This window comes from Corapipo altera, unplaced genomic scaffold (assembly GCF_003945725.1).
Source record: "Corapipo altera isolate COAL_440 unplaced genomic scaffold, ASM394572v1 45, whole genome shotgun sequence".
NCBI classification, from domain to species: Eukaryota; Metazoa; Chordata; class Aves; order Passeriformes; family Pipridae; genus Corapipo; species Corapipo altera.
The window spans coordinates 22,293,718-22,308,944 of NW_020884877.1; the positions used below are offsets into that span (position 1 = coordinate 22,293,718).

Here is a 15,227-nt window from a genome sequence, read left to right on the forward strand (position 1 = left end):
ACCTTCGTATTGTAATGGTGTCTTTAATTTATAGTTATTCAGAGGTTTGACTTCTTAAATATATGGACTCCCTAGCCCTTTCCAGCTTTAGACAATGAAGCAGTTGTTCATTAAAGCTTCTGAAAAATTTGATATTTCTACCTAAAATATTTTTAAACATATATTTCAGTATTCATAGGACCCAAATTTTATTGGGGTTGCATGGAATAGTAGCTTTGACTTATTTAGTCCCTTTGTAAGTCGTCAGTGTGCTTTATGTGCTTTAAGGGAAAGGAGCAGGAGCACACTTTTGTCTTTAGACTGGATCATCCCAAAGCCTGCAAACACTTGTGGAAATGTGCAGTGGAACATCATGCCTTCTTCCGGCTCCGAGGTCCTGTCCAAAAGAGCTCAAGTCGATCAGGCTTCATCCGGTTGGGGTCTCGGTTCCGATACAGGTCAGTGTTGTCTGTCATTTAGCACATCTCTTCTGTCAGTTACTGCTCTTCTTGGATTATGCAGGAAAACAGGGGAGAACTTGACTTTCTTTCGTCTAGGACAGTGAAACTTGCAAGCTGAGTGAGTTGTGTTATTGGTTTTATTAAATCATATGGATTTCCCCCCTGTATTTTCTGATTTATCTTGGTGATTGTGGTCTGTGCAGTTGGAAACCAAAGATTTCTCAAGGTTTATATTCCTTATATGTAGTACATTGTGTTTTATAGATCACTTTATCTTGGAAGGCCACACTTTTTTAAACATACCATAGAGAATGGATGATTAACTTGCACAGCTGGGGACACTGCAAGTTTTTTGACTCTGAGTTCCCAGCTGTTTGAGGGGTGGTAATGCTTCAAAACCTCAGATAATGCCTGTTCTGTGTAAGGCACTACTAGTGCAGGTAACAGTCTATGGAATGGCTTGTGATTCCAGAGTAGCCTGCAGGACAGTGTTGACTCCCCACCAGAGTTGGTGAGAACATGTGGAAGGGGATGGGGCATGACCCCAGGCAGTGTGCATGTATTTTTCTTCCATTTCCAGCGACTGTAGCAATACCACGCAGTCTTCTTCAAAAAAGATTGGTGGTACCAAGGAGTCAGCAGAACATGAGGGTACCACTGCCCTGGGGGTAGAGTCTGGCCAAACTTGGAAAGAAATACTTATCTGGGAACATGAGCATCTAGATACTGCTTTTTAGACCTATTATCATCTTTCTTTATGACCTTCAGCAACATTACTTAAGCTGTACTCTCTCCTAGCATTTTTCAGGCTCTCCCAAACATCAAGCACTGTGACCACAGAAATATGCAAAGGGCAAATGTGTTTTATCAACAGATTGAGGTTTAAGGAGTCATTACTACAACCATTTGTCTTGAGAAAATGGAGTGAATATTAGAACGTTTGCGAAACTCTTTCCCTCTTTTATGAAAGACCCTTTGAGGTGTGAATTTTGGGGTGTTTTAATAGAACTGAGATCAGATGTTAGGCTACTAATTGAAAATAGTGTGATGTTTTTGATGAGCAGTGTCTCTATTCGATCATTAAAAATAAGTGATTTATTGCTTTATACTTTTGCATGGCATTTTTAGTGGGAAAACAGAATATCAAACCACCAAGACCAACAAAGCCAGGAGATCAGCATCCTTTGAAAGACGGCCCAGCAAGAGATATTCAAGACGAACCCTACAAATGAAAGGTAAAAGAACTTCCATTCTGAGAAGTATAATTCAATGTGAGAATCAAGTAATCATCTCCTTTAAAAGTTCTGTGTAGGAATCCTTCTGTAGCTGTTTGCCCTTCTCTTGAATTTGCAAAATTAGTTTTTCTTTTACTTACTTAGGAGACCATGTGTATTTATTAGAAAGAGCTTGTTTCCAAAGCATGTCATTCCAGCTTGCTCTGCAGGTAAAACACCTGTGAAGATTGCACAGTAGGTCTCAGTATGAAGATGCAAAACTTGGGTCCAGGAAGCAGTGATATATTAATGATAGTAACTTTTACTCTTTTGGTTGCCTGCTTTTAGGCAGTGCAAGGTTATTTTTATTAATCATATACTTAATATTTAATTAATAACCTAATTATAAATTAAATTTTAATTGATGCTTTATGTTTTTGCAGCACACACTGCTAAACTGGAAGAAACGAGGTAAGGTGCATTCCAGTATTTGAGTTTCTCTCTTTGATGTTTGCCACCTGTACTTGAGCATGTGTCTGCAGAAGGAGGATATACAGTGATAGCCTCTTAACTGTGGTTTTGCCATGGGTATTGTGTTTGTTTGCTTTACATAAAAACCACCGTTCAAAGCAAAGCTCTTGTGTCGTCGTCACATAGATAATTTTACCAGACTTGCTTACTAGCAGACAGAAAAGTGTGTTTATGACTAGCTATGATTCTTGCTGGATATGAGTTGTAGTTCTGTGTGCTGCCATGTAAAGAGATCAGGTAAAAGTGTGTGAGAATGTCTTCCTTCTGGAATCTGCCTACTCTGACTGTGTGACTGAAATACATCATCAAGTGAAGGTCACAGAGAAAAGGTAGTAAAATAAATATTTGAAATAGGGTAGTGATTTTATATTCTATACAATATTTGCATTTATTTTTATATACTTGAGTATTTATGTTTATTCATGATCAGCATTTAAAGCGGGAGGCCTTTTGGTTCTTTATTTCTGTACTGAAGGTCTTCCTGGATGTGTAAGTTAAAGCTTAATACAACTGAACGTTTTCTGTTTGTAGCAGGAGGGTTGATTCTTGCATGAGAGGGGGAGAAGTCTGAGAAGAGTGAGGACAAAGCTACAGTTGCTCTCTTTGACATCCTGTATTGTTTTTTATTTTTATAAAATGAGAAAGTATTCTTCCAAACTGGGTGTCATTAGAGTGCTTAAAGATCCTCTGCTGCAAAATGCAGCTATTTGATTAATGACTACTCTTGTCATGCTGTGTTGTCAAGCCGTTCTCCGAGTTTCAGGCTGCTTAGGTCATTCTGAGAGTGGAAAGAGAAACTTCATGAGCAGTTTCTTCTGATAAGACTGCAGTCTCCTGATCTGCACCTAGGTGTGGCACTGTTGTTAGTCTCCACAGCAAGCTGTGCCATTTCTGAAACTCTACACTTCAGTGCTGCTAATTGAAATGCATCATGAAAGATGTATGTTGTTCCATTCTTCTGCATTAACTCAGCATAGGGGAAGGTACTACCCAGAAGGCATTCCTTAATATTTCTGTTAAATGTGGACTATTCTGTGGCAGTTTCCACATTCTCTGAACAGAGAAGGGACTAAGTAGGGAACAGACAAGGAACAGCTTGTTCAGTGTTGATGTTGTGGTATTTTAAATAAAATAGTTCTAAAGAGTCACTGAAGTAGATACAGAAATCTGTTTGAATTGTCACCTTGCCAGATTGGATAATTATTGTCCAGACCATAAATCAGCAGATTAATGGATTGTAGGAGATTGGAACCTTTTTTTAGAAGATTAGAAGTCTGGGGCGAAAGTTTGCTTTGCATGATTTATAATGCATAGTTATTGTATAAGGTATAATGCTTTTAAATCTCTTGAAAATGTGAGATGTCTCTTGCAGATTCAGAAATCATCAAGAATAGATATTTAATTTATCAAATACAATAAATATTTAATAATATAGAATTACTATTAATGCTGTGCTGAGCTGCTGTGCACGAAACTTTGAATAACTGCTTTTAAGTCCATTAGAGTCCATTCTGTATGCAGAACAAACTCATAAATTTTTGTGATAAACTTTGTGATGTGAAGCTTCAAATCAGAAGGATTCTAGTTATGGAACATAGTATCTACAGCATGTAGGTGAACTTGAAACAATGTCATATTTGCTGGGACTTTAAACTGTCTAATTTTTGCTTTAAACGTACCCCACTTTACTGCTGAATTAGGAAGGCTTTTTAAACCAAACTAGTTAAGGCAAGGAAGAGGAAAAACCAGATGAGTTACAGATAAACTACAGCTTGAACAAATAAAAAATAATGTGGTAGTCTTAGCTACGTAGAACGAGGCAGCTGACCTAAAGTGTAAGTTTTTCAGTTTTCTTTGTGAGAACGGTTAAATACTTTGAAAATATCTTTGTTTGTCTTCTTGTTTCTTTCTGAAAATCTTTACAGTTCTATCAGTCTACAAAAGCAGTTTGTTGATCTGACTCAGTTTTAAATTGTTCTTGCCTTTCAGTACTGCAAACAATGCTGTTATCAGCCAAACTAATGGATCACAAGTAAGGACTCTCTCTTTCACTGGTTTTAAAGGTAGTTTTAATGTGTTTCAACAGATGTGAGAGTTTTGTTATTTGCTCTTAAAATCCAGTGATTGACCAATTGGAAGTTAAAACAGTTAACTTACTAAATTGCATACCAAGAAATGACTACTAATTGACAAGCAAGATAATTGGTTAATTTAGCTGGAGTAAGGAAGATACCCCCCTGCCTCACTACTCTAGAAATTACACTATTTATAGATACAGATTTTCATAGGTACACAAAGTACTTTTGTGTGAGAGTTGTTATTATCCAAAGCACATTAATTCTATATGGTAATTAAAATTAAAAAAAAAAAAAGGTGGGGGTGTAGTTCATTAGCACCTATGTTGCTCCTGGTGACAGTATTTTTTTCTCTGAAAGAGGGGAATGCACCTATAAATTAAAGAATACATTGTTAGCAAAAATTCTTTGTTTTCTGAAATTGAGAAGGAAATCAGAGATACCTGTCTCCTCAGTACTTGTGCATAGAATATCCTGTTTCACTGAAAATGGATGATGTTAGTGTAAAGTAACTCTGTGTATCAGAAAAAAAAAAAAGACTTGGAGTTTGGAGAGACAATGTCTTGCTTTCTGGAGCATTTCAGATGAAGAGTGCACCAGAAGGGGTTACATATTGGTGGAAACGAGATTTTGGGTTGTTTTAATATTAAAATACTCAATTTTCACTGATAGATTGCTACTCTGCCCAGCCTTTTACCTTCTGTGCAAAAGGAGTGGTTTTTTTCAGGAGCTGTTATGCTTCAAATGGCAGCCCAAAGGCATGCAACACAAAGGTGCCAGTCATTATTAAAAAGTTTCCTACAGAAGGACACAGCAGGCCAGAGCTCTTTATCAGAATCTTTGAGCAGCCTTGGATTCCCTGTGATCCCAGTACTGTGTGCAGTACTGGAAAAGACTGGGCATAGGTATCCAGTGCTGTGGAAGTAAGGGAAGACAATGGCCTTGCTTTAGTTTCGTGCATAAGGAGTGGTGATCTGTTTTGTTCTCTTTAGCATGTCATCATGTCATTAATTGTATATAATAACTTGTTTATATTCTGTCTCCAAAGAGCTGGAATGCAAAACCAAACCTACCTGTCCTAACAGCGGTTCCTTCCACCCCAGTCTTAGTGGAAATAGAAAATCTCCCAAGGAGCCCAGGAGCCAGCCAGCAAGACAAGAAGTGGTACGTTCTGCTTTGCTGGGAAGTGGATTTTGTTTGCTTATGCATGATTCAAGTAGCTATTCCTTTATCTGTACTTAAGTAAGCTGCTCTCCTTGTATCTTTATGTAAGTTGACAATCAAGTTAGTGGTCATGCAGCTGATTTTTTCCTGTGAATTATGTGTGGCTTAGTCACTGCCAACCAAAAGAAAATTTCTTCACGGGCTGAAGTAGCATTTTCAAGTCTTGGAGAGAGCTGTGTCCTTCTCATTTGCCACAATATCCTTTGTAACCTTTTGCTTGGTATCATGGGCCCAAGGGCTTGCCTTGATCCTTAGGATAATACAGAGTCTTGTAAACTGGTATCTTTGTGAATCACTTTTGAACCTTTTGAAATAGGCGACTTTTCTCATGATCTTGGGAAGAATGGGAGCTTGAGGAAAATGACACAAGCTGAAGATAAGAGCTTTGATTTCGTGTAATCAGAGTACTTGTTTTATGGATTGGATGCATCTCAAAACGAGGATGATTTGTTTGAAGATAGATAAATGTACATATCATTTAACTTTTCTTAAATTAATTCTATATTACAAAGCTATTTTCAAACCAAAACTGACATACATCAACCCAGTTCTTGTGCACATGTCAACTTCTTCAGCTTCTTGTGCCTTCAGAGGCAATATGGCTTATCCTAGAAGGATAATTCTGGCTTTTGCCAGACTCCTCAGGAGCAGTAACAGTGGAATGGAGTGACACAAAAGCTCTTATCCCAAGCAGTTTCAGCCCTCAAGAGAAAAAGTCTTTCTGCCATTGTCAGGCATATGAACCTGCTTTGCTTCAGTATCTCTTAAAAGTAGATGATACCTGTTTCTAACAGTACAATGACAGATGTATTTTAATTTCATAAACCATATTCATTTAAAGACTTTTCGTACTACTGATTTGGGATGATAAGGGGGATGGTAATTCTGCTTTGAGTTGCATTTTATTGAAATTTCAATCAGAACATATGATCAATGCTGTTTTTCTTTCTTTTGCCCTTGATTTATCTAGTATCTGAACTCTGTGCTTGTCTATGGTGGGATCCTGTTGATCGCTCGATTCCTTCCATGGTGGTGGGTGAAAGGTGGTGGTCTCTTTATTCTTCAGCATTCTCAAAATGGTTTTATTTTTGTTCTTTTGGCCTAATTGCAAGATGAGTGCTAGAAACCTGTATTTCCTTTGGTGGAGATGTTTGGCTCTTGCTCCAAGCAGCTCTCCTCAGATATCTGACTGGTGCTACTGTTCGTGCTCATATTTGCAAGGCTGCTGTTGCTTATTGAAATCTCACTGCTTTTGTTCTGAAGCAGAGAGGCTCTATAGCCAATCTGTGTCAGTTTTGGGTTTGGTATGCCTGTTTTAGGATTAAGAACTTAAACCTGTCTGTCATAACATCGTCAAGGCGTCTAAGCTTATATGCCAGCTGCTGCAAGATGTAGCCTTTGTATAGAAGAGTGAGAGTGAATGTGAGATACACCTGCATGTAACCCAAAACAGTGTGTTGTAAAGAAGACAAGCTTCTTGGCAATTGATGCATTTTAATTGAGAGTGCAGTGCTTGTACTGCGAATGTGTTGTGTGTCTTTGAGCCATAAAATTATTACTGAAAGTGGTTGTCTTCTGGTTTTAGTATATTCACTGGAAACAGTACTGCCTGTAATAAAGGGCAAATCCAGCTGTAGGAAGAAGACAACAATTTGAAGCTGAGTCAGCAATTGAGCTACATTCTGATTTCCTAGATGGGAAGTGGGATTAGGTTAATATAATTGCCAGAACATACGTATTTATTGCCGGGGGCTGTGACTTGGCTATTGCACCTGCAAGGGTGTCTCGGTGCTGCTAACAAGATTTCCTTCCAGCTGCTACTGTCTTTAATTGGCCTGTTTCTGCATGAATTACCTTTGCTTTCTGTCAGAAAAATAGTCTTCTTTTAGAGAGAGCTTGCCAAGGATTGTTGAGAACACCAAAATCTTTTGGACTGTGGATTTGGTAGATAGTTGGATTGAAGGAGTTTAGAAGTAAGGTCCTGACCTCATGAGTTTCCGTGCTCTGCTTGGCAGATGCCTGTACTGGCTACCTTGCAGCTTAGATCCGTCCTAATGTCAGTGTTTCCTTTAATTTAAAATGTTAATGCTGCAGCTGCCAACAGCAATTGTGCCAGATTGCAGAAAGTACTTTGCCAGATAGGAAGGATTTTAGTGTGGGATTTTTTGTTTGTTTTTTTTTTTTTTTAACTTTGCTCCATTCCTGTAAAATTGTCAGTACAGGAAAGCTGTACTGGTCTGCAGGATCTGAAAGTGTTCTGGAATATTAGCTGCAAGTCTGGGAAGCCTAAAACATGACCTGTGTCATTCTAAGTTTAGTCTTTTTCCAAGAAACTTTTTCTGAGCCATTTCATATTTTCGTCCTTATTGTGGAATAAGTAGGGGATTTTTTTCTTTTTTTCTTTTTTTTTCCTTTTTTTTTTCCTTTGCTTGCTGTTGGATGTAGCTTTCCCTTAATTGCATACATGAAAGAGATGGGAAAACAGTGTAACAAACTGTTGAGGATTGGAGCCCTCAGTATGTACAAGTCACTCCCTTGGCATATATTACAAAAACCAAAATTTTGCATTTACCCATGGGTGACCTTTATATAAAACCTGTCTCTTTTCTAAAGGAGGACTATCCCTGAACATTAATCATTTACCACTGTTGAGAATCCTGCATGCTTTCCTGCTTCCCTGCCTTAACACTGTGATCTTCCAGCTCATGCTCTGGCTGCTTGGCTGTTCTGGAACATGAGAAGGTGGAATTTGAGCTGAAGGCTGTCTGACCCCTCTATGTGAACAGCAACAATCATTTCACTTTGTTTAGATTTGGCTCATTAAGTAGAGTCTTCTACATCAGGCTGAAGGAATACCTTTGTTTTAGGAATGTCCTTGCTTCAATAGTTTATGAAGTGCTTTGTTCCAAGCACTTTTTTGATACCTGACTGTACCTTCACATCAACCTCTCCTAAAACGTACCAGTGAAGTATCCTAGTGCTACACAGACAACAGATAACATCTGTTATCTGTTCATCTGATCATCGCCTGTTTTTTAAGTATTTTAAAATTCAGCTGTTTCAGTAAATTGCTTATCCTTGCTGCTTTGGAGATGCTTGTGCCTGAAGCCTTTCAATTTTCTAGCTAAGGGCTCCTGCATAAAAATATTTTTCAAAACACTGTTTAATGTGGTGAGTGTTCTCCCTTGCTCTTTTTTCTAGCTTATGGAGGACCTTATTCCAACTGTGGTATAGACTAGCCATAACTGTGCATGGCATTTCTGTGGGTTTGATTTTAGTAATTCAAAATTTAAAATTTACAAACCGTTATGCCTTCATATGCAAAATTAGAAAGCAAGATCTTAGTTTTTATTGTGACCTTTTGTAAAATGGTCCTTTTCCAACTAAATTTTTTATGCTAATCCAAGTCATAGCTGCAGTCAACTTCTTCAGTAGTATTAGTCCCTTAGTCACCTAAATTGTGAATTCTTTGTGTTTACTCTACTGTTTTTTCCTGCATAGTAATGCTCATTTTTCTGAGTTTCTATTTTCTTCTCCTTTTCTTTTTGAAACTTGCACTAGAATCTGCATTTTCCAGTGACTTTGAAAACTGGTATTGCTTACGGATGTTGGTTTCAGCTGTACATTTAGACCTGCCACTTAAACTGGTTTTCTGCAAACAAAGCATGCTGTATACTTGGCAGGCCTGTTCCTCCGTTGCGTTATTTCCTCCCATCTGTAAAATGCACACAGCTCTTACTCAGTTTTGTGAAGCACTTTGAAATATAAAGCGCTTTTCATTTGGTAGGTGTAGGCAATGTAGACATGAGAGAGCTTAACTTGTCATTTCAGAATTGTGCAAAAATGTGCATGGTACTGTGCAGAAAAGGGGTTTATTTGGCAGTGTCCTCACATACACGTACATCGCATGCCTCTTCCTTCAGCGTTTACCTCCCAGCAATGCCCTTCTTCCTCATCTTTTCGCATCGATTTCCTTATCTTTACCTTTGCTTTACTTTTCCACCCTCTTCCTCCTCCGTGCCCATTTACTAATTGTGCCCCCTCCCGCTCCCCAACACTCCAGGCCCTTTGACGCTGCCGACCGGTGTCTCCGTGGTGGAAGCACGTGGGACACGTGGGCCCCGCCGAGGACCCGCGGCGCGGACGGACGGTGCCCCGCGTTCGTCCACGAGCGCAATGTGAAGAACGCGGGAATGCATAGCAGTGCTGGTGCCCATGCTGTCCAAACCACCATGACCAGCCTCTGAGATGTGGGCCTTGCTGGAGCTTGGGACTGCTTCCCAGCAGAGCCTGAGAAATTGCCCCTTGAGCTGTCTCTGAGATAAGAACAACGGACCCAAAGCTGACTGTAGAGGGGGAGAAAAACTTTATGACAAAGGCTCTGCATATTGTGCTGTTGGTATTTACTCTTCAAAGAGAAAAGAACTTATAGACCGGAAGCCACACGTCACTCTTACATTAAAAACAATATATATCTATCTATATTTATATCTAGGTAGATCTTTTAAATTATGTTAAGGTTTTCCTTAAGATTGAAAGATTTACTTTTTTTTTTAGCTGGGTTTGAAAGCCATGCAGGAAGTCACATTTGTTATAAAACTACACATGAAACTAGTGGGTTATAATGTCTTTTCAAAAATCTAAGAGAAATAGAGGATGTAACTGCCCCTCCTTTTGAACCATGGTCATGTGAAAATATCTAAGTACATGGTTGATCTAAAAACTAACCTTTTTTTTTCAATAAGACCTCTTCTGAAACATATTGATTGGAAATGAAATAGAATTATTTTCATTTTTTTAAGAATAAAATGACCAGAATTCCCAAAAAGGCAAAGAGTAATTATCTTTTTTTTCTTTCTAAAAAATTTTCTTTTTTGCTGCTGTGCTTCAGTTGTAAAGAAACAGAAATATTTCCTGACAGACACCGGTTCAACCATATGATTCACGGGGTTAATTTTTAAGTCAGAGGTTAGGACTCCAGCTTCATGGCTCATTGGTGTTCTTGGGGACCTTTAACTACATGAAGAACAGACCTTTACCTTTGAACCACACTGTGTTTTCATGTGTTTTCTGAAGTTAACTTCTTTTAAATTGCAATATTCTTTACCTGTTATAAAGAAAAAAAAAGATGAAAAGCTGTAATAGAGGGCTTTTAAAATTCATTTATATTTGGGTTTTAGGATAAAGAAGGTGATTGAATGATTTTCAGATTCTTTCACTATGTTTCAAATTGCCACAGAGCCCAAAAATATTATTTCCAGATATTCAACCCAGAAGAACCAAGAAAGTAAGTGTCAGCCAGGACATAACTTAATATTGCCAGAGATACTTTGTCTCCTCACCCCTGCATCTCACAGGGGGAAGGAGATTGCTAATGAAAAGTCTATTTTATGACTCTGCTTAAAAAAAAAAAAAAGGATGTGCAAGCTGTATAATAAAGATCTGTGAGATCTACCAAGGTGATAGGAGCAATCTGTTGTGTTATTTTTAGGTTTAGATTATGCATGGTGGATGTTGTAAACTTCTGGAGTGAAGCAAGCCTCCTGTGTTCCTTTATTGTTGATGAAGTTGCATAAGAATATGCAAATGAAAACAGGTGTTTTAACTTAACAATATCATAAAATGTCTCTGTAGTTGAGGGAGAAAAAGCCACTAATTTGAATGGAGGAATTTGGGATAGTTTTGTATTTAAAATGCAAGAACACTGTTGCAATAACAAGTCACTGTTTTATTGCAGTTTTAAGTTTAGATGTGCTTTTGTTGAGGTCAGGGCACTGCAAGTAGTGGCTGACTCCTTGGGTATCAGAGAAGTTTTGTGATGCTGTCAAAGAATTAAAGAGTAGTGGAGGCTGGAAGGTGCCTCTGGAGATAATTAGTCCACCCCCATGCTAAGAGCAGGTTTGAGTAGAGCAGGTTGCTCAAGGACCACACCAGCCAGGTTTTGAGTATCTACAAGGATGGAGACTTCACACCTGCTATGAGAGATGTGTTTCACCAGCCTTACAGGAAGAAAAGTTGAGGGTTTTTTTTGTTTTTAAGTGGAGTTTCCTGTGTTTCAGTTTGTGCCCATTGCCTCTTGTCCTTTCTTTGGGCTCCCTTGACAAGAGTTTGACTGTTGTCTTTACTCCCTCCATCAGGTTTTTATAAACATTGGTGAGATCCTCCTGAGCTGTCTTTTCCTCAGGCTGAGCAATCCCAGCTTTCTCAACCTCTCCTCCTGTCTCAAATGCTCCAGCCCCTTTGTTATATTCAAGGCCCTTTGCTGCACTCCCTCTAGTATGTCCATGTTTCTCTTGTCCTGGGAAGCCCAGAGCTGGGCACAGCACTCCGGGGTCTCTCTCCAGTGCTGAGCAGAGGGCTGGTGACCCTCCTGATGGTCATGGACTGCCCTGGAATTAACTCTAAGTTCGGTAATTAAAGCTGTGACACAGGTTTTTGTTGTAGAATTTTTGCATGGCAGATTCAGCCCTGGTTGCCTAAAATCCATCTACCTTTAGGATTAAATTGTTTCAGTGTGGTGTACCTTGCATGCTTTTGCCACGTGGCTGTGAATCTTGCATATAACCTGAGGGTAGATTTTCCTCTGTGCTGGGCTTATTTTGATGTGCCTTCATTGACTTAAGGAGAATTGCTATCTTAGTATCCATTAGGGTGAGTGACAGCTCTCAGTAGCAGATGCTCATCCCAACAGCACCAAGCTGCATTTTTACAGGGACAGGTCACATGCTCTAGGAATTGCAATGAGGAAGCACATGGATGTCTTTCTAAACAGCGGGGTGGTAATATTTTTTTTGCTTTGCTTAGTATCCCTGAATGTTCTGCAGCCAGCACCTTTTCCCAAGGGTGTTTTCTGTCCTTTGCTGTAGTTGTTGGCTTGCACATATTGTGCTATGTCAGTATTCGGAATTATCTTCAAACAAACGGAAGACAGCAGAAGTCTTGAAATGTGGGACTTGCTTGATTAGAATGTGTATGAGCTGTCTCTGTTTGTCTGATCTTACATTCCCCAGGATTTTTCCTTTTGCTTTCTACACTTTAATGGAAAAGGAAGCTCTTTTTTTTTCCTGAATATTATGCATTTTTATTTAGGAAAAAAAATCTGAAAAGGTTTAAATTCACTACTCGTCTTACCTTCAGGTACAACACTGGGTGCACCAAAATTAAGAAAATTAACAAAGAACTTCATACTGTTGTACTACGTTGCAGAGTCTGTGTCAGAGACTATTCTGTGTCACTACCAGTTTGAAAAAATTAATGAACTTGCATGGTACACCGTGCTGTTTGCAATTAGATTGTATGTAAGAGAATTACCTCTTTTGTAGCAGACTCAGTTACTGTATTTTGAAGATTGTATTTCATAAACTAGCATGAAGTATGGTTTTGCTTTTCAACTAGGAAATTAAAACCACACCAGTTGTAATTGACAGCTTTCTCAGTCACATTATGCATTGAATGCTGTGTGGTACATACTAATATCAATATAGTTTTCAGGAAAAAAGAAGAGAGAATGCAGTAGCTACTCCCCTAACTGTGTGAAATCCCTGAGCATATAATGACTTCTGTGTGATTTATTACTGGGTTAAACCTTTCCATGTACTACAAGTCTTCATTATTCCTATATGCATAATTATTTATGTGGCATGAACTCCTGGTATCTTTTATCAGCATTTCTCCTCAGAGTATTTCTTAAAATATGCTGGTAGAAGTTGATTCTGGAGACACAAAGCCTGGCGCTTACTGCTGTGCAAAGTTCAAAATATCCCCTTGTACACAGGTAAATACAGGAACATGGAAAGCTAATGCCCTTTTCATTGTTGAGAAGGGCAAGCTGACTTTCCTACTTTTCCTGGGCAGCCTTTGATTGGTGGGACAGTTCATCAGTGTGTTTGTAAGAGATGTCAGAAATTCTGTGTAGTGATGCAAGTAGTATCTTGTGCTTTTTATTTCCTTAGTTTGGCTGTTTATGAAGCCAGCATGGCAGTCCTCCTGCAGGTGCTCTGAAGAGGGTGAAGAGTCTGGGTGGCCTCAAATGATTTGATGCTGTTTGGAGAGCTCGTCTTTGTGCCTGCAAATTCCAGTGGCTGAGAGTCTCCCTAGTATGACTTTCCTCTTGTTGACTACATATCTCAGGGTAGCTGAGTAGGTGTTTCAGTGGGTCTGAAGGCAAGATGGGGTCAATTCCTACTTGAATCTTGGCCTATGAGGCTTCCTTGAGTCCACCTAAAATTCATTTAGTTTCCCTGAGGCCCTGCCATGATGCAGGGGTGAAGCTGCAGGGTCTCACCCTGGTTGTCCTTGCTACCTCAGCCAGTTCTCCATCCCACGGCACAAATGGCAATAAGTTTTTATACAGACTTTGGTCACCTCAGTGTAAGCAGCTTTTGGAACACACTAGACACTGAGTGTGCTATTTGAATATGTTGTCACATTTTAAGACTGCCCTGATCTGTAGCAGGCAAGTTCTTGAATCAGCTCTCTTGTCTGTCTAGTAAATATTACTGCAGATGTCATGGGGAGGAAAAGGCTAGTGTAATTGTGCCTTAAGCACAAAGAAGTGTTACTGATGCTCTACATCACCTCTCTGATGTAGAGTTCATGGGAACTTATTCCAAGTTTCTTCAACACATGGTGTCAGCACCTCTCTGTGCTGCAGGCGAAATCTGAACTTTCTATAATGGTTGTCATATTAAACAATTGGGAGGCTATTTGCAGAAAACTGTCAGAAAATAGGAAGAAAATTGTTGTCTTCATGTGAAGATTAGAAAACTTTCATACATCATCATCCTCTGATAGTAAGGTATGGGATTCAGTCTCACTTCCTTTGTTGCCTTAGTTGGAAAAGCATCTACTCCTGTCTGCTACTTCTAACAAAAATCTCTGTATCCATCATTCCTCCTTTGCAAGACTATCTACTGCTTCCCCATTAGTGGTGCAGAGGCTGCACAGTAGGTTGAAAAGTTTCCTATTATTTGCTTTGCTAGTAGCTTCTTATTCCACTGCTGTAAGAGAATCAAGCAAGTGACCTCAGGTTGCCTCACAGCAATTAATTGTCTTAAGATGATTCGTACATTATTAGCACTAAAACGGTGATATCCTGTAATCTGTTTCAGAGGTATATATTCAACATAGGAAGGATTCTTTTGGGTGCTTGTGCTGGAGGGGGAGAGTTTTTTCCTGGAGCCTCTAGTGACAACAGGGCACTGCTTCCAGATTCTGGGGGCTGGAGAGAGGCATGGGGCATTAAACTGGTAGTGGTAAGGGAGAAACTGGTCTAAACTGCCCAGTAGGAAGCATCTCTTGTCTGTGCATAAGGGTAAGTTCTGTTGTGGATACTTGCTTGGTGTCATTGTTCTCATATTAGGGACAAGACTTTCAAAAGTGATAGATTTTTCTTCTTAAACTAATATTGCAACCAAACTGATTGTAAGGGTGATTCTAGACTAAAGTGGGCAATAATCAAGGTGCAGTTACGTGCACAGGCCGTGTCTGATTAACCCTCTTGTTCTGCAGCAGTTGTTCCTGTGTTTGTTAGTTTGCTGTTAGGAGAGCTTTAGCTGCTCCCAAACTTGGAAGAGATGTATGAGATTCCTGAATGCTTGCACAACATAAACATCATAATATAATTTTTCTTTTTATAATTATTTTTCTTTGTTCATTGTAAGTACAGCTCATAGGGCAAAATAAAAAGGAGACGTTTCCATCAGAAGGCAAAGGAGGTGAAACAAGTGATCCTTACAGGGTAC

The 15,227-nt window shown here is 39.2% G+C and overlaps 1 protein-coding gene across 3 annotated transcripts in view; it reads left to right on the plus strand.

Annotated features, from left to right (window-relative positions):
- Window positions 1-15,227, plus strand: part of EPB41L5 (erythrocyte membrane protein band 4.1 like 5) — a 57,116-nt gene that overhangs the window by 25,449 nt on the left and 16,440 nt on the right. For all 3 annotated transcript variants that reach the window (XM_027636532.1, XM_027636531.1, XM_027636533.1), the window contains 5 exons: window positions 268-437; window positions 1,569-1,675; window positions 2,098-2,125; window positions 4,175-4,217; window positions 5,309-5,424. In XM_027636532.1, the coding sequence (XP_027492333.1) occupies window positions 268-437; window positions 1,569-1,675; window positions 2,098-2,125; window positions 4,175-4,217; window positions 5,309-5,424 (464 nt within the window). The remainder of the gene's footprint in view (window positions 1-267; window positions 438-1,568; window positions 1,676-2,097; window positions 2,126-4,174; window positions 4,218-5,308; window positions 5,425-15,227) is intronic.